At 41.4% G+C, this 20,162-nt stretch overlaps 1 protein-coding gene across 1 annotated transcript in view; it reads right to left on the reverse strand.

The window, feature by feature from the left end:
* Positions 1–3,761: 3,761 nt before the first annotated feature.
* SVEP1 (sushi, von Willebrand factor type A, EGF and pentraxin domain containing 1) overlaps positions 3,762–20,162 on the reverse strand; it is a 115,214-nt gene continuing 98,813 nt past the window's right edge. The window contains exons 45-50 of the mRNA XM_036403612.1: positions 19,861–20,037; positions 18,364–18,534; positions 13,381–13,476; positions 10,565–10,660; positions 7,878–7,971; positions 3,762–6,280 (exon numbers count right to left, since the gene is read on the reverse strand). Coding sequence (XP_036259505.1) covers positions 6,250–6,280; positions 7,878–7,971; positions 10,565–10,660; positions 13,381–13,476; positions 18,364–18,534; positions 19,861–20,037 — 665 coding nt within the window. The 3' untranslated portion in view covers positions 3,762–6,249. The remainder of the gene's footprint in view (positions 6,281–7,877; positions 7,972–10,564; positions 10,661–13,380; positions 13,477–18,363; positions 18,535–19,860; positions 20,038–20,162) is intronic.

The raw sequence follows: 20,162 nt of genomic DNA on the forward strand, positions 1-20,162 counted from the left end.
GGCAGCCACCTCTTTTATCAACTTTCTACATTCAGCTGATGGCAGATATTCAGTGCCAGGCACTTAGCAGCCATCTCACCAGTGTCTGCAGGGCTGACACAATTTTTCTTATTTATTATAATCTTGCACTGACTAAGGCTGCAGCCCAGAAGAATGCTTAAACATGTTTTTAACTGCATAGGTGCAATTAAGTACCCTTAATGGTTGTACGACATGACCATGTACTTAAGTGCTTTCTAAACTGCAGCTTTCTTGAGGTTTCCATTCTTGTCATATACAGAGCCTCCCATTTTGCCACCCCTTCTTTTCCAGCATGGAGAAACCTCCCCTTACCTTTGGGAATTCCCCAAATGCCCCATGCTAGGTGAGATGGGTCTGGAGTTGTGTCCACATTCTCCCTGGTCTCTGTTCAGCATGACCAGTAACCACTGCAGGCATTTCTGCCCCCATCCTACTTGCCAGGGATGGATTGTGGTCCTTCCTGGGCTCTCATGTCGGTTTCCTGGTGTTACTGCATAGCTCCACCTCTCCCTGTCCTGAGCCAGGACAAGGTCCAAATCCAAGGCTTTGGTTTTTGCAGAGCGTGTTGTGAACCTACCTTTTCCTTGAAGAATTTTCTGCCTCCCCAGCTAAGCCAGGGATGGGCATGCAGCCTGGCTTTGGTGCTGTGTGTGGCTTGGATGCTATCAGTTGATATTGCACCCTCCAGAAGCAGCTGAGAGCAGTAATTCCTTAATAACTCCTTTGGCACTGAACAATGTTTGGGACCTGCTTACGGTATCTCATGAGGTATGTACACATGAGGTAGATGGGGGTCTCTGCATATTGCTAGACTCCTGTGTCCTGTGCACAACCTCACCTATGAAACTGTAGCTTCCTGGACAGAGCTGCACAAGGACAGATGCAGAAATCAGTTGTGATTTCCCCACAACAGTGGAGCAGATGTCAGGGAAAAGGGCAACCATAGGCTGCTGCAATGCAGTCAGAGAAGGCAACAGCATCTTCTCCCCAGGTATTGCAAGCTGATCTGGATGTGCCTCTGCTCTGTGCCTTTGCTGTCTGCCTGGAAAATGCAGACACCCCCCCAGCAGCTGCCAGCATAACCTGTATCTGTAAAATGAAAAGCATGGCCAAGGAGTGCAAAAGGAAGGGATGGCAAGGCAAGGCGAGGCAGCAGCAGATGAAGGAGTGCTCAGCTCTGTAGTGCTGCCACTGTGTATTGCAGAGGCCACCAGGCCTGCCTGCGCTGGCAATTGCAGAGCTTCATCACTCTTCACACTGTGCCTCCCTCCTAGCCAGTGAGGCTGTTGGCTTCACATCCAATGAATCCTGGTGACTTCTGAGTTAGCTGCAAAAAATCATGCCACTCCCAACTGAGAAGGAAGTACTACAGCCAGACTATTGAAAACAAAGTGAAATAAATGGACTGTACTGACGAAGCAGCTAGGAGGAGATAGGAACGGAAGGCATGACTAAGAGGCAGCCGGGAAAGTCCTGGATTTGTTTGTGGGGTATAGGTGAGCTGGGATTGGTGACTGCTGTGATTGTTCTCTGCCACTTGGTTGCATAATGACAGACTGATTTCCTGAGGCTGCTGGGATATCGCATGGCAAAATTGTCATCCAGGACAGAAGAGCCTTCAGTGGAGATCCAGGGTCAATCCTCACCGTGCTCTTGGATTGCTATGTGGTTGCAGGCCAGCAGCACCACAGTGGCAATCTGTCCCTGCCCATTAGCCTCCTTTTCTGGCCTTTGCCATGCATGCAGGCTCTGGGTCCAAACAGAACTGGTGCCAGTCTGGACTCAATGACATTGTTATAGCTTCAAAGTTTCAGGAGACAGAGAAGGAACTTGAGTTTTCAGGACAATCTGTTCAGCAGATGATGGTTGCAAATGAAAATTTGAAGGAGGAAGATTTACATTCAGCAAAGATAGTAGACTGAAAAGATTAAGGTTAGTGCTGGTCCACTGAGCTAGCAATGAGGTATGCAGATGACATCTGCAGAAGGACTATCATTAGTAAAGATGATAATGATGCTTAAATCTCATCTGTTGTTTTAAAACTGCAGCACCTTGGGGGAGAAGGTGGGGCTCATCTGACCCATACATAAAATAGGAAGATTTGAAGTGACTTTCTTGTGGTGGCACAGTCTGCCACTGGCTGGGAGAAACTCAAGTGCCCTCTTCACCAGGCCATTCATGATACTTCTAACAGCACAGAGAAGTATGTGGTCACGCTGGTCCATCTACAGGAGGGACATCTGGCATGAAGGAAAAGCCTACGCTGAAGAACCATGTCCATCAGCTTGTGAAGAGCACCAGCTTTTGTAGTGCTCCAAGCTCAGCAGGGAGAGGTGGCAAGCCTGCAGAGCTTGACATTGGCAGGCAATAGCAACATGTCAGTCTAGAAAGCAAGGATAATGGAAGTGCAGCCCTGCTCCCAGGAGAGGAGCTCTCTGTAAATGGGATGGATATGTGAAGAAGTGCTCTGCATCATGTGCATGAATAGAAATAACCTTAGAGAAACAGACCAATAATGATACTGTATATTCCACCTGCCTTGCCTCTGGGGACTGCAATTCCTGTCTCTTGGTGGTGGTAATGTATGGTCAGGGTGTGTTCTCCCAGAAAAGAATCTGCAGTGCGGTAAAAGCAGCAGGGATCCTTTCTGCAGTAAGGATCCAAACTGCTCTAAGACATTTCAGAGGTGCACAAACTGTTCCTGCTCTGAGATACAAAAGAGATCTCTGGTCAGACAGTTAAAGTGTAAGGGTGACTCCTCATGTTAACAAGTGCTGGCACACACTAACCCTGTCCAGAGCCCCCCCGAGATCAGAGTCAACACAAACATTTCCCAGTGTACTTCCAAGCAGCGAGACATAGGTGTCAGTAGACTCCTTTAAGAGTTTTAGCTTGTTCAATGGTCGCAACAAAGAGAACAGGGGCAGGGAAGGAGCTTGTTCTTACTACGTCTCTTTAACTAAGGCAGTTCTCAGTGTTTCCAGAGCATGCACAGGATCTAAGCCCATGTGCACAGGCATCCCAGCTGTTCCCACTCAGGATTTTTACCCATATTTCAAGTACTGCAAATTTCTATATTTTCATAAGATACACATTAAATTTCAGGGCTTCATTAACAACACTATCAGTTACCTCACACCACCTTTTGAGTTGCAGGTTCAGGGGAAGGCTTTCAAACATTGACCACATTTTGCACTTCCAAGTCTCCACTTATGCCTGTGTATCCAAACATTGTCAGGTTTACAACAATATCTCCAAAAACTTCACATTCCAAATCTTTTGCCTGTTATGTCATATATGCTACTTGTTCAGAGGAGTGGTGTTTGAGTTCAAAAATTTTCTTCCTGTTACAGTGATTCTTTACCTCATTTGTCCAGGAATATGGGCATTTCCATACCTTTAAAAATAACAGTACTCGTGCTGAATAAAACAAATTGTATCTCCTTCAGTAGTGAATGAAGCAGGTTTTAATCTGTCTCTTCATGACAGTGGTAAATTTGGCCTTTACAGGTCTGCCCTAGCAGAACAAAGGATTTGAAAAATGAGGTGCTAACTGCATTTTTATCTGCAAATCCAAATGTGGACTAATCCATTACAACCTCTTAAGTTTGCTGGCAATTGCTTTGTCTTTTTGCTTAAGTGGAGATCTATTTTTGTAGTCTTTGCCATCAGATCCTAAAGATTAATAGCTTAATATAATTGTTGTGAGGGTTTACAAAAAGAATACAATGTTGCCTCTATACAGGTACTAAACAGGGTGCAACTTTATTTACAGTGTAAAGTGCATCACATGGAAGTCGTTTAAAACACACAACAAGCAGTGACATAAATGACAATACAGTACTGGGTAGGGTGGGGAAAATATTCCAGCAAGTATCAAAACATCATCAATAGCACTAATATGACAGCCTCTAGTTTCAGCTATTCTGTCCTAACGCCCTATCTCCTTACAAAACATGTTGACTGGGTTGATCCCAGGACTCCATGTACAAGTCACTAGTGTGAAGCTGGGGTGCTAAAAGCTGTTCTCCAGCCCTAAACTGTCCAGCAATGTCCTGCCAGATCTAAGCACTCTCCTTGCCACTGCTGTTCTGCTCTGGACAAGACCAGGACAGAGTCAGAGGACACACCAGAGAAGCACACTGGAAAAGAGACAAAAACACGAGAATGACATATAAATAAAGATCTACTTTTCTCACCTATCCACTTTTTCCCTTGAGAAGTCCTGTGTTGCTCACTGCAGCTTTCCTTCATTTGCTGTTAAGGCAGCAAGGAAGTCAAGGTAAAAAGTGCCTACAAATGGTGGTGACTGTGTGCTGAAATGTGGACATTACTTACTGAACACTAACTTCAGTCAAAGCTGTAAACGTCGATGGCTGTGGAGCTGGGAGACAGAAGATTTTGCTACGTGCTAGCAGACTTCATTAGAAAAAGAAGGTTGTGGGAGCTAAAACCACAACTCTTCAGCTGGTTGCAGCTCCCACTGGGAAGGAATCTACATTCACATTAATTTGATCCCCTAATGACTCCTATTCTTTACTATCTGTTTTTCTTTTTATTGGCTGAAAGCTCCTAATGGCTGACAACTTCGCTTGTTTCTTTCTTCTTCTTTTCTGGTTTTGGGCTAACAGCCATCAGTTATGTGTCAGTATTTACTAGAGCCCTGTTACTGTAACTGTGAGCTTGTTTTGGTGTCCTATCACTTTCCTGTATCAGGGTTCATGCATAAAAGGAAGGTACATCCATAAAGTGGGGTGGGGCAGTTGTGCAGACTCTTAATGTGGAGGGTAACTAAGCAGGAATAGGAAGCTACAGAAGGTAAAATTTATTTCTCTTTTTCTTTCCCAATGATAACTGCAAATTAAACTTTTCTGTTATTATTGGGAAAAATGGAGCTTCTGATCAATGACTCTCGTTCTGACTCTAAGACCTTTTTTCATAGATCAGACTTTTTGCTAACTGATAACAGTTACCAAACGTGACTTTGAAAGATGCAATGCATGAGATTTCTGTCTTGTAATTCCACCACTCTACTTAATCATAAATTTTAACATTTCAATTCATCAGAGCATGACTTAATGATGGAATTCATGTGTGTTTTCCTCAGACACAGTGGGATCACCAGTCTGAGAATGAGAAATCTGATAACATGTATGCTCTCAGTATTTTTCAGTCAACTGAGCATTTCTGCCTGTGTGTGTTCAAGAGAGGCCTTTTCCAATTTTTGAGGATTCTGCATAACAAAACCACAACATTTTTGCACGCAATAGCAAACTTTCACTCATAAACCTAGCTGGTGCCTTCTCTCTCCATCTCAGGGGCAGTCAGATATTGGGACCCAATCCTGAGATATCAAAAACAATCACCTAGCAGATATCTATGAAGAGATGTACTTCATTTATATAGGAAAGGGATGGTGGTTACAGGCAGGTTGTGAATCCCATGGCAAATGGAAGGTGCAAGTTTCAGAGATCCATCTGCTTCCTACTGCTGGATCCTGGATTATTCAGCTCAGAGCTACACCTGAACAGCCTGTAGGTCAGAAAGCTTCAAAGGCTCTTGTTGGCTAGACTTAATCCATTCTTCTCTGAACGAGATGATGTTCCCTCATCTCTTTTACTAAGAAATCTCACGTAAAACTCATGCTGATGCCTCCCATTAAGTCACTCTCCAATGAAGTTAATGTCACATAAACTACACTACAGAATCTTCTTCTTATGCTCACCAGAAACTGTGGTTACAACACAGACCTTATCACATGCAGTTATAATTTTTATCAGCTGAAGTTCCAAGGCAGAGTTTAGAGGCTCATTCAGCCTTGTGTAACACACTTTACTGTTGAGAGCTCGTAAGCAGAGTTGCCATATTCTGTTTAATCATGACTGACAGTATAGTACAGTTTAATTAGCTTAATTAATGTAAGAAATGGGAGGGACTTCACCTTAAACAAGCACTTCCTCAGTGGATTGTAGGAATCTTTACATTTGTATGTGTATGTGTGTATGACACCTGTGTAGCAGCATATATTTGATAATACTTTTATAAATGAAAAATACAGAGGATTTCTTTAAAAATTGAAAGATGTATCACAAAATAAAATACAAAACAAGGGAGCTGGGGAGGGGTGGGGGAAGGGAAACAATGGATTTGATTTACAATGCATTAGAATCCAAGCCTTGGTGCCTAGGCTGAAGAAAGATATCTGAATGTAGAATTGCTGCTCTGATGTTAAAAGGGATAGAATCCAGCCTTCCGTTTCCTGCATCAAAAACAAAATAAAATCAGTGGTGTACTGAACATATCAAATGATCAACACTGAGGCACAAGAGGATGGTGTCTGAAAGTATACCACAGATTAGAATGCCACGGCTCAAAGAGGTGGAGAGAGTGGCCATGGGAAATAGAAATATCTGACATTTAATTTAAGTCATGGTTTATCACAGAGAAGTTTGGAACTAGTCTTATTCTGCATGCTGATAAAAACTTTGGGACCTTTCAGCTTCCCCTTATAAATCCACATCTTGTTAACTGCAGCAGGGAATCTCTGGTATCATGTTATTTGCCTGTATTGTTTTAGAATTCCCAGGTATCATATCCCATAAAGAGCCACAAGTAACTGAGGCCAAAACATAACAAAATGTGAAACAGATCTCAGAGCTCGTTTCTGTCTTCACTTCACCCATCCAGCTATGTTTGGGAAATGTCCTCTCAAACACATGTCCTCTCTGGAAGGGACAAGCTGCTAGATCCCAATCCTGCAGGGCTAATGACCCACCTTCTGTGCTCTGCTGCACAGAGCTATGGACTTGGACAAAAAAACCCAACAAAAGAAGCCAAGGATAGTCCAGTTTGGGAATAGCCTGAAACTTTTATAATGAGATAAACTCCACTATTTTTGGCTATTATGCCTGCTGGATTTGGGCTTCTCTACTTCATGTCCTAAATGGATATACTACCAGACTTCAGATGCATACCTTTCTAAAGCTGAAAGATACTGTTTGTTGGCAAGACATTTAAGTTGCTTCACAAAGGCACATATAATCACAGCTGACAATTGAACACTCTTTGTTTTGGACAATGTGATTTCTCAGTTAAGCATCTCTTCTATAGTTCTAAGATAAACTGTCTATCAGAGGGATAGGAAGAAATGTCTGTCACTATCTGCCCAGAAAGAAGAACAGAAAAAATTACAATGTCACAGGCTTCATCTGCTCCCTGCAGAAAAATATTAATATTCATCTGGTTCTTATTTAGCTCTCCAGGATAACGACCACTGTGTTCAGCAAGAGCCTGTGTGAGTTGAGGTATATACATTTTTTGCTATCTTGGCCCTAGAGCTGCCAGGAGATTTGAACTTGGACTTGCCTCACAGGCACCTTGTTGCACTCTTTAAATGATTACATCACTCAATGCTGGGTGTAAGATGACTTATTATTTATGACAAACATTGCATAACCCCAGTCTTAAACATGGACCTAGCTAAGGCGTATACAATTCAAAATGAACATTAGTAAAGAGTAAGCCACCAAAATTTCCCAAAGAACATTCTGTATTACATGTCAAAACCCCACCTCCATTTACATAATGAAAAAATCAGTCTAAACATTGTGGGTTTGCCTCTCTGATTACATGTAAAGATAGAATTTTCAGAGTTTTCTACAAGTTTGGCAATCATTTTGCAGAGTACCTTCTAAGGTCTTTACATATTGCCCATGAAACTTGAGGCATCTAAAGGTTACTGATTTACAGGATCTAGAGATGCTCAAAATGTTAAAATTATTTCCTCATTCCTCAGGTTTAGAGTTCAGTAGGGTGTGATTCAGTCTAGCCCTGGGACAGTGCTCAGTGACACTTACCTAGAGCAGTCAGGTCCAGTCCAGGAAGAGGGACAGTAGCACCGGTTTGGTCGTATGCACCTCCCACCATTTAAGCAAGGCAACTGGCAAACAGCTGCACACAAACACACACAAATTTGCATTAATGAACACATCCACAACAAGGTGATTTGTTGTGGAATAGGCAGGACACTGAAAATCCATCCTGCCTTATTCTCTTAAGAATGGAAAGGGCAGCCTGAGAAGCATACGTCTGCTAAGTGTGATTTGACTCCTTCTACTACTTTTGCTATCTGATGCATTGTATAAGCTGCCTGAAACAGCCAGTGTGTAATTTCACATTGCCTTAAAAATTCTGTTGTTCTTTGATTCCAATTAAGACAACAAAGGAATGCAAGCAGAAGTAGGAGCAAGAATTAGAAGAATCATGAGATGAACAGGAGAACAGGAATAAACTGTTCTTAACACTAGCCAGGACAAGCAGACACCAGACATGGGAAAAAAGTATAGAAAGAGACAGCAAAAGCAGAAGAAGCTGAAGGTCAGAAAGCCATGTGCAGACCAATAGCAGCAAGGAGTAAGACTTCATGGAATGGCACCTGCATGGAGACAAGGAAAGGAAGCAGAGAATGACAGTAAGATCCTGAAAGACACTGGATAGCCCTAAGAGGTGAGACTAGTTGCAACAGGGCATTAGAGAAAACACCCTTGTCTGCCTTACAGGTCATGCTGAGCCTGGCTGAACATGCTTTTGTGTCACAGTCTAACCCAAGCGTATCACGTAACCAAACACAAGTCAAAGTTTCAAGTCTTCCTATCAATTTTGAGATTGAAAGGTAAAGAACCACACAGTTTATAGAACCAATTTAGATATACACTTAATGAGGTCCTTCAAACACAAACATTTATATTGCAGGAAAGATGTGAATACTTTAAAGCAGATAATGCCATATGTAGAGGACAGACCTAAAGATACTAGTGAGGAAAAAGTCTGGGTAATATTTTTGCAAGGAATATGCATCAGGGAGCACTGATTATTATGGAATTACAAGAAATGGAAATGAGTAGTCACAGGAATGCAAAAAACCTACTCCAGTTCCTCTGGGCCAAACAAGAACAAAAAATGGCAGGAGGCTACTGTGATAGACCATCCATATACAATTAAGTGCACCAAGTGCATAATGTTGAAAATTACTTCTGATTTTGGAATGAAGCATATGACCAAAACATCTTTAGCTGTCACTGAAGTATTTCTCTATCACAGCAAAATGTCAATATCAGTAGCTGAAACAACAAATGATTAAAAAACTTCATAAGCAGTGTTTATGATGCAGATGCAGTTGTTCACTATAATTTTCCCTTTAGCTACTGAAAAGCAAGTCAAGCCTGTACAGATTTGAATGGCTGGCCAAAAAGCCAAGAAGCCTTCAATCCTCCTCAAGCATCTATTATAGCTGCAAAGCTTGTGAAATATGAGAGGAAATTATGCATTATGCGTTAGGCAAGAGTCCCTTCAAAATACAATAGTTCAGAGTAAAAATGTTCTCTTTGGTATTTCAATTTTCTGCAGAAGGATTTGGTTTGCAGTGTATCGCACAGCTTATCCCCCAGATTCACTATTCTTATCAGTTAAACAAATACTATGAACATTCATTAACAGAGGCATGAATTACTTCCCAGCTCATCCTATCAGCTACTTCAAGGTCTTGCAGGAAGACAAAACTGGGCTTTCATGTTAAGCTCCTGTTAAAAATCAGTTAAGGTACACCTGGACAATAAAAATACAGTGAAGAAACTGAAATAAATATTTAAAAATAGCTAATATTTGTAAATGTTTAAGATTTAACAATGATTGAAAGATGTTTCAGTAATCAGTCAATTGCTGAGTTTTATTGTCTTTTCACAGGGAAAAGTCTTTCAAAATCTGGTGTTTGTTCAGTCTTCATATGAAATCCCATATTGTAAACTCAGATTCAAATATTTTCCATAAGTACAGCCAACCTCATCTCACACAAATGGACTGGTTAGGCCACAAACCTGGACACTAGAATCACTCCCCTCCTACCTCTCACTATTTTTGTGTGCTCCATGACCTTCACCTTTGGTTAGGTGCAAGTAAGGGATCTAGCAAAAAGAAGTGCACATTGAATTTGCTCAAAGAACTTAGATGATACCTAATGCAAGGTACCCGTGTACAATGTATCTATTGAACTCAATCACCCTTAAATCCTTGCTTTGGTGTGCTCTCTGTCCTGATTCAGTACCCAGGCAATCAGTGGGCATCCACCAAACCAGACAGCTATGTGGTGAAAAACCTCTGTAATACCTGCAGTTTGTTTGTGAATTTAATGGTGACCTGCATTTCCTGAAGATGAAAATGAAAATCATGCCCCTGGAATTGAGAAAAATAGTTTTATTCTTCTCCTTGGAAACCCTTTCTCCTTTGCACTGCTTTTTGCAGAGAGTACTTTTGTGAATACTGTCTGTCCTTTTTGAGAGCAGGCTTTTCTGGTACTTTTAAAGACTCATAAGGGAGGACTAGTCTGAAGGTAGTTTACAGCTGGGAACAGCAAATCTTCCAGGAACCTTATTGTAGGCCTGGGTTTTCCTGTGACAAGCTCAGGAGTTTTATGAGCCCTAGAGAACTGTGCTAGGTATTGCTAGCAGAGTCCCAAAAAGTGAGAAAAACAGCAGGTGAGAAGTTTTACCCATATGGCAGCGTGATCCAGTCCATCCGAGGGGGCAGTCACATTGGTAAGGGGCCACACAGCGACCTCCGTTGAGACATGGCAGAATGCATATTGCTAAGGAGAAGAGAACCAGAGAAAACAATTATCTCCCATGAAAGCAAAGAATAGAGTGTGCAGGAGACGAACTTATGTTTAACTAGAAACTCTACTGCCCCTTGAAGTGTTTGCATGGAGTATCAGCAGAGCTGAGCAAGACCTACCCACCAGGCATGAGCAGCTCCTACAACTGGCATGACAGACAGATTTGACAAAGAGTAGTGGCAAAGAAATGGATAGGCCAGAGCAATTGCTGGAGTCCTTCAGGTGCTTGTAGGCTCTGTGTTCCTGTGAAATGAGTCAGGGCTGTTTGTAATATCCACAGATATTGGCCACTTCTGTGATGGTGCTAACAAACCAGTTCATGCTTTAATCACAAAAAACTGGATTGTTCGTGAATTCTCTGGGCTTGCAGATGTAGCATCCAAAACAAGTTAATCTGTTCCCTGCCCATAGAAAAGCACTTTGTCTAGGCCAATAAAAACATGTTGAGACAGGTGAAACTATATGCCCCTTGGGAAAGGCAGCTTGGATACAAGGCATTTTGGGTGAAAAAGGCTAGGGCTGGAAACTCTGGGGAAGAAACAAAGCACATACCAAGCAGCGGATGGCCTCTGGACAGGGCAGCAATTGAGCTACGCTGCTTCTGTGAGCAGATCTGCAAAATTCCCAGGTGTTCATGCTTTAAGTATCTTCACAAAACTATCATCTCCACTATGCTAAGTGAACAAAATACTTGAGCGTACCTGCTCTAAGAAGAGCAAAACTTGAGCTGGGTCTCAAATTTGGACCCTCAAGAGGCATTTCCAGTAGAGTTTAATACTGGGAGGGTGGATGGGGGCTGCGTAAGACTGAGGTAGGGGTTCTTCCTTTTCTTCTTCTGCTGCACAGCACAGTATTTCCTGGTGATACTATCACCAGGAAATACTTTTCTAAATCATTAAACTTGTAGTACCATGCAAGTTTTTTAGAATGGTCAGCACTCTCTTAAGAAAATGAATCCTATCTTTTTTGTGAAATGTACTGTGAACTACAAGGTGACTAAATTATCTCAGTGTGCTTACTGTGGCCTGATACTGACAAGTCAGTGCTCAGTGCTCAGTGCTAGCACTCAAAAATTCCTTGGGCTTCCAGAACAGGCCCTCAACTTCAAAGACTAAACCTGTTTTTCTCTTCACTGCTGCACCTTGTTTGACAAGCAATGCAAAATTGGTGTTGTACTGACCAATTGCGGGAATTCTTTTCTCTTTTCTAACTATCTATACTAAAGTAAAACAAAACAAAACAAAACAAAAAAACCGAACCAAAACAAAAAAAAACCCTAGTGCCTGTACCTTCATGAAGTGTGACCTGCCTGGTCAGTTGCCAGTCTGAATTGGATGATGACTGAAATGGCTGGGATCATAAATGAAATGTCTAGTTCTGGAGAATGCTTCAAGTGTCATTACTGATGAAATTAATAAATGCAATTGTGGGATACCAAACACAGTTTTTTCAGACACAGGGTGCAAGCCTCTTCTGCTGAGACTGTGAGACTTACAGGACTCAGTTGCACAAATGGCTGTGGTGATACTGCCAGGCACAGGTACAGAAAAAGAGGAGCTGTGTGAATATACAACATAGCTGGAGTTTCCATAAATGCAAAAAGATAAAACTTGCTGAACCTCTTGTTCTCATTCTGTATCTACTACTAATTTCTGCCATGTGCAACTGATACTGTCACAGAGAAGACTTGAAAGCTGCAGAGATTCAGAGGACCATTGTAACATATGATACATCTTAAATACTTGAACCATATTCTTTTCCAAGAACTAGATGAGAATGTGCACAATTTTTGTAGGTTTCCATGTATATTCAGAGTCAGGGGCAGTGACTCAGATTTGGGGACTGTGACACCACTCCTGCTGTAGATCTTGGACATGCTAAAACCTTACATCAGGGCCATACTGAATACTAAATACTAAATAAAGGCACTTCCTTTTCTCTCCACATAGGCCTATGCCTTACTATATGTACAGTAATAAGGTTCCTCATGCAGCAGTTATGCCAGGCTGAAAGGGTTAAATCTCCCTAATTCCTTGTGCTAAGACCACCATGAAGAGGAACATGGATCAAACTGGCATCCCAATGTCATCCAGGGAATCTGATTTGAGAGTCAGATTCGGCTCTTTTCAGCGACAACAGATCCAGTTCTCTAATAATTTGGAAATCCATGACAGGAAAAACCAGTCTAGAACTTGTGAGGGGCAAGTATACAGGTCAGGAGGGACAGCCTGGAAAATGTGACACATTACATTATTTGAACATGAACTGATGAGGTTCATATCCACAGACTGATAAAAACGGAAGCCAAGAAACTAATGCAGCCACCAGCAGAACATTCACGTCTCTTCTGTTCTAATCACTGTTCATTCCCCAAAACTACTATCAGGTATTGCTATTAGAAACAGACTTTGGAGAACTGAAACAAGGTGTTCTTCAACCACAGTGAAAGAGCACTGAGAAACAAAATCACATCAATTTAAAAAGTGCTTATTTTGCTTTGAAGATGTAAGGGAACGGTTATTTTTCTAGAAACAAGCCAAGTATATACCTTTCTGTTCCCTTACATTTGTCAAACAGAATATATTAATGATTTTTATGGTTTTATCTCTTATCCCTCTTCTGGTTCACTGCAGTAAATTCATCTGTCTTACCAATAACACCCTTAGGATTACAGTTAGGGATGGCATACATACGCTCTTCGCAGAGACGGCCCATCCAGCCATCGGGACAGGAGCAGGCGTTGGGTCGCTCACAGACGCCGCCGTTCTGGCACGGGAACCGGCAGACAGCTGGAAAAACCGCGATTTCATTACAAACTCTGGACACTGAATTAGAAGCCTAGTAACTCAGCAGTAACTTGCACAGACCTTTGCAGAGTAAAGCTTAGAGCAGAACAAACAAATGCAGTGAAGTTCAGAAACATTGCCTGATTTTGATTTCCAGGGCTACATCATCTTCTGGCTCTATGTGTTTGATTAGGTACTGTAAGCAAGAGTGTGGAATCATTAAGATAATCAAAAGATTGTCCACAGAAAGAATGAAAATGTAGACATATTTATAGTTGAATAAATTATTTGGATAGTGTTTCAAGGCTGACACTATTCTTTATCTGATTTTTCCACTAACTTTTTTAATACAAAATTAAAATACCCATACAATACACCATAAAAACCTATTACCCTCCTCACCCCTTCACCCAGGCCTTCTACATTGACTCTGGAATAGAATCAAGCTTTCTTCTAACCTTGGTATGAAACACCAAGATAATGCCATCTGGCATACACTGTCTAAAGTAAGATTAACTGTGTGATAGAACACAGTTTTACTGCACTATCATCCACCATAATGAGAAGTGACCAAAAAGGGTGCAGCAGTGGCACCGTAAGTGTTCACCTCTGGAACTCAAAGTATGACTACAAACCTCACCAAGCATTCACACTGACTGGGGCTCCTCGGCTTCCATTCCTATTAATATGCACCTGACCATGAAAGTGAGGAATTTGGAGTGGAGTCTGTCATGCTGGGCCAATGTGGTGCCTGGGCTGGACAGACTTTGGACTTCTTTGTCACTTCTATGACACCGTACCATCTCTTGTCATACACATCCAGGGAAACCAGGTCTACCTTAGAAAACCAGGTGAAAGCTATGCACAAACATGTTATACTTAAAGATTGTTGGAGGAAGCACGATCTTTCTCATGTTGGTGTACACACTATACAGAGAAAATGAAAAATTGCAGCTTCAAGACAATATGACAGAACAAATAAGTAATAAGACTGACAGTAATCTCAGGAAACTCAATCTGAACTCCTAATTGCATCTGAACTGCTATTGTTAATTTGTTATTAGGTGAGCAAAATATGCATTTAAGCTTTGAGTGTTTGTTAGCATTCAATACAAACAGTGGATTGGCACACTGAAACACTGTTCAGACCTGAAATCCTCATTGGAAAGAATGCAAATCTTTCCCTCAGGGAGACAAACTTGAGTCACTCCTGGAGCTAAGCCATGCCAAAATGCAAGATACAGCTTGGAGTCTGTTGAAATGAGGCCAAGGCTCTGCCATGTTATTTTTCAGTCTCAAGAGCCTTCCCATCAAGTGTCAGCTGATAATGAGAATGGGAAGAGATCTCTGAAAGATTAACATAATTTACAATATTTTAACAGTGATTTTGAAAATTTTTGTTGTAAAAATATATATTACTACATAGACAGCTTGTCTCTGGGTGTTGACTAAAGCAGAATAGTGTGCCAAACAGGTTTTCTGCAATGGAAGAACCATTTAAAGCTTTGTGTGATCTACACCACTTAAACAATATTACGTGAATGCATAATGGGATGTGAGATAAAATATTCATGTATAAATGATATCCCACATTAAATTCAAAGCCCACGAAATAAAGTCTCTGAAATATTCTTCCTCTCTGTTGATGTAGAAGATGCAGATATTTCATGAGTTACAAAAATTGCTTTGGATGGCAACTCCTTGCTAGTCAGCAATCAGATGTAGAGATAGGCTTTTCCTGGGTTTCTGTCCAGGTCCTGGTTGTGAAATTGAACGAGAACGTATCATCCCTAGATGTGCACTTGTTATACACCAATTTAGGCAAGCAAAGGCTACTTGTCTGTAGCTGTGAGGATTATTCTTATCAACAGACAAGACTAGAAAAATGGACTGGAAGTTAAGCTGAGATCTCTTTTTTATTTTTTTGTCTATTGTAAAAATAAGCAAATGAAGTCCTGATGTGCCAGGGAGAGAACAGAAAGTATCAATTGTGACTTTAGTTTATGGTAGCAAATCTCACATCTATGGTATCAATCTTTTGACATCCCCTTGTAAATTTATCTACACAGGACACAAAAGCATTACACTGCTGCAAGTCAAATGTGTCAGAAGGGGAAAAATAAATTCTGTTATCTGTTTTCAGCTTTACAAAATGCTTCCTTGTGGTTGTAAGTGAACAATTTCCTCAGGCCCCAGCTTCCCTCTCATAATGTTCTTATTTGCTGATGGGGTACAAACTTTCTTGTTGACAGATCCACATGGACCACTCAGAGTCAGCAAGATGTGAAGAGGGCAAACAGAGAAGAGTTTCAGAGCACTTCAGAAAGAAGAACCCAGAGTCAGGTAAGCTGTGTGCATCTGTGCAGCTTAATGAGTCCTGCAGATATTTACAATCAGCAGATCCAGGCTAGTACTTCTCACCCCTGAAACTCAGATCAGAATCTGGCCAGCAACGTCTAACCAGTGGTGATTCAGGCAAGTGTGGCTGTGGTGAGAGGCCTTTCAAAGAAGTCTGCTTTTTAATTATAATATTTACATTAACAAACCTGTTCATCTGGGTCAGAACGTTTCAAGCAGGCTTAGAACACAATAATCAATTCACACAGCCATAAACAAGAAATGCAGCATGAGTCATTACAAAGAGTGCTTTCATGTAGTTTCTGATGTAGACCACAAAGGCTTGGGTCCTGTAGGACTTTTGTTAGGAAAATCACTCATATGAATTACAAAGCTGTTTTGAAAGATCACTTTGACATGTGTCATGAAAATGCAGGACAGTCCTCTCAGAAACATCTTTAATTCTTTTAAAGTCCCCTTTTAGAAAAGAGGAGGGAAATTGTTATTCTCCTCCCTTAATACACAGGTTATTCTGCTTTGTTTTCCACCTTCATCATGTCTCCACCTCTTCACCTCATTTTTTGAAATAATTTTGCGTAATACTTTTTCCTCTGAACAGTCCCAGTAGATATTGCAGTGTTGCAAACAGAACGTTTGACAGTGCTTTGCAGATCAGCCCTTCTTGGTTCCTGGTGACCTTTCTTAGCAGACAATTGCATCCCTTGGCATAAAGGAGTTCTTTGTAACTAATAAATACTAAATAAGAATAAAAAGTAAAGCTGGTGATATTAAAAGGACAATTGAACAATCCAAAGTGCTACAACTGGAACAGATATTATCCAAATAATTTTGCTATTGAATTCTATCTTAGGTAAAGTAGCTATTATGCAGAGATCCCTTGAATTCTGTAGCCATCACAGTTTAGAAATATGAACTTTTTAGAAACAGCCTTGTGCTTTGGGAGTGCAAATTTCCAACAGCACTTTTGGATACATCATGACAACTGAAGTAACTCAGTTGCTTTTCCTTCAAATCTTCTCTACTTGGCTGCGTGATGGGTAGTTGTTCATGCCAGTGGCAAGGCATGGTCACAAACCCAAGACAAACCTGTTTCTCAGGAAAAGTTACTTTACTCCTGAAATATTCAGGAGCTGCAAACCCTCTTCTTTGGTTCTGGTCTCCTCAAAATGCTCTACTGATCCATGATTTTTAGGCAAGACATTGTAACTATCAGATACAGGAATTTAATTGAGTGCCTGCTTTCATAGAGAAGGGTATCTCAACTTATTTAGCTATTACCATTCATAATATTTTGCTGTCAGAATTCATATAAAAAAACTGATGAGGGGTCCATGATTTTCCAGGCTTAGCACAGTATAGAATCCTCTATCTCCAAATGATTTCTGACCTAAACAGAAACTCTCTGAAGAAGGAAGGAATGTTGCATGTATTTTGACATGGGTAGCTGAGACTTGCAGGAGAGGCTGACCTGGCAGTTCTGATAATGACTCCAATGCTCCCAGGTGAGTGTCCTTGAACTTTTCTTCTTCTGTGTGAAGAGGAATGGGGCTGCTCATGACTGGCCACTGCTGTGTTGTAAGGTTTTCTGCTTTCTCAATAAAATACCTAAAGCTCAATTTGTCATGGTGGCTGTTCCACAGTTTGAAATAAGACTTCAGGGTGCAGCTAACTCCCTGCTCCACAGCTGCCCAGCAGCAGAGAGCAAGCCAAGCTTCTGACATGGAAATGGCAGATGACAAGATCTCTTCCACCAAAGCCCTACGACCCTGAACTCTTTTGCTGTGCCTCATCCATGGCTTTAAGTTAGTATTTGAATATGCTTATATATGTTTTTTATTGTTAAGTTTATTTTCTCTTCAATTCTTTGTTTCCCCCATTTTCTGTTCAAAACCTTTTATTTATTTGAATCTTCTAAATGGAAGAGTTAACTCTTGGCTTTAAAAAAGTGAATGTTTTAGCTCAACAGACCAAGAAATAACAAATACCTGCTGATCTGCCAAGTGTAGAAAGCCTGGTATATTGTTAAATCTATGGATTTTCTAGAGGGCTCAGTGTGTATTATTTAGTGAGCTATATCAATCTACCTCTTATTGCAAATTGAATTTCAGGAGCTGCCACACTTTAAACATAGTGAGGGACTATGAACACATTTGATCTATTTTGGTTTCTGCAGTGTTCAGTTTTTGACTGTGAAAAACTGACTGGCAGTGCTTATCTGAAACAGGTCAGCTTGTCAGGAAGATAACTAGTTCTGTCACTTTTTGCAAAAGATGTCAGGAGAAAAGATACTAGGTGTGGGATACAACATTGTAGCAAAAGAAACCCTAAGACTAGCTGGGACTAAAGAAAAAATTATGGAAGCCTTCTCTTTAAATTGGAAATAAAGCAATAACATGGAACTAAGTGCCCTGAGTGAAAATATGACGGCACTAAAACTAGCAAAAATTTCACTTTCATTTTTATTGCACCCAGGATGACACCTCTGTGTTTATGGCAAGTTAAGCTATCATTCTGTTAGTAAAACATACTTACCTTTGCAGGTAGGTGGTGTTGTCCATGTTCCATTTTCCAAGCAAATACTCCGCAGGGGCCCCTCCAGCATGTACCCACTGTAGCATGAATAGGTGATCATGTCTCCATACTGATAGAAGCTACCACGAATCAGAGCATTCTCTACATGAGCTGGGGGACCGCAAGATATCTCTAAACAAAAGAAACCACCCAGATGTTGGTGAGCTGCAGAGCCTACATGACACAGATTTTAATGCTGTTGTGGGGGGAGGTGTCACAGACACCTTCCAGATGGTCAATCAGCAATGGAGTCCAAGGATCCAGACAAACTTAAGAAGTAGGCTCATGAGAATCCCATGATGTTCAACAAGCCCAAGTGCAAAGTGCTGCACTCAGGTCAGGGCAATACCAAACGTGAGTACAGACTGGGAGAAGAAGTCACTGAGAGCAACTCTGAGAAGGGCTTGGGGGTTCTTCATGGTGAGAGGATGGACATGAGCCAATAGCTGCATTTTTGGATGCAGCCCTGAAAGCCACTGGTATCCTGGGCTGCATCAAAAGAAGTGAGACCAGCAGGGTGAGAGAGGGGATTATCTCACTCTATTCTGCCCTTGTGAGATCCCATCTGGAGTGCTTCATCCATCTCTGGGGTCCTCAGGACAAGAAAGAGTGGGTCCAGAGAAGGGCAGAGAGATGGAGCATCTCTCCTAACCAGACAGGTAAAAAGAGCTGGGATTATTCAGCATGGATCCAGGAGAAGGCTTCAGGGAGACCTCATTGCAGCTTTCCTGTTCCTTAAAGGGTCTTATTAAGAGGAGGTAGTATTTATATAAGAAGATAGATACAGAACAAGAGGCAATGATTTTAAACTGAAAGAAGGTACATTTAGTTTAGATATTAGAAAGAAATTCTTTACCCAGACAGTGATGAGGTGCTGGAACAGGTTGCCCAAGGAAGCTGTGGATACCCCATACCTGTAAGTGTTCAAGGCCAGGCTGGATGGGACCCTGAGCAACCTGATTTAATGAATGGCATCCCTACCCATGGCAGAGGGGTGGGAACTAGATGATCTTAAACGTCCTTTCCAACCCAACCCATTCTGTGATCCCATTTGTCTAAATAGTATTGCTTGCAAGAAGTCAAAAGGCTTTCCAACATGCTTGCTAAAGGATACTGCCTTCTGTCAGTATCAATAAATAAAATGAAAGGCAGCACCTCTTTCTGCAGCTCTTGTCTCATCACCCATAATCTCATAGAAATCATTCTTAGGGTATTTAGGGTATTCAACAATCAACCCAGTTCCAGGGGTTGCAAAAGGTAAATGAAGAATATATATACAGAAGGGCCTAGTAAACAGTAGGATGAATACTGGTGAAACACCAACCCACACAGATGTATTCTGAGTCCTTCTAAAGGAACACCTCTGTTAGAAAGAAAGAAAACATAGCTCTTCTCTAGAGCTTCTTAGAGCCCTCTGGAAACTACCAATCCCTGTGGAACAATGTGTCTTGTACTTACTTTCACACTTAGCTGTGGCTGGAGTCCAGGTCTCATCAGCATTGCAGGTGATCACAGACTGCCCTTTCAGCTGGTAGCCTTCCCTGCACCTGATGGATACATTCTGGCCAACATGAAAATCCACCTCTGACAGAAGGGCATTCTCTGGGATTATGAAAGGCACAGGACAAGGGTTTGCTGTTAAAAGTAAGGGTGTGAGGGAAAAGAAGGGAAGAAAAAGAGATGGAAGGAAGAGAGACCACTTTAGAATAGTTTCTGAAAATTTCAAACCCAAAACATATGAGAAGAAATGGACGCTGTAT

This window comes from Molothrus ater, chromosome Z, assembly GCF_012460135.2.
Source record: "Molothrus ater isolate BHLD 08-10-18 breed brown headed cowbird chromosome Z, BPBGC_Mater_1.1, whole genome shotgun sequence".
NCBI classification, from domain to species: domain Eukaryota; kingdom Metazoa; phylum Chordata; class Aves; order Passeriformes; family Icteridae; genus Molothrus; species Molothrus ater.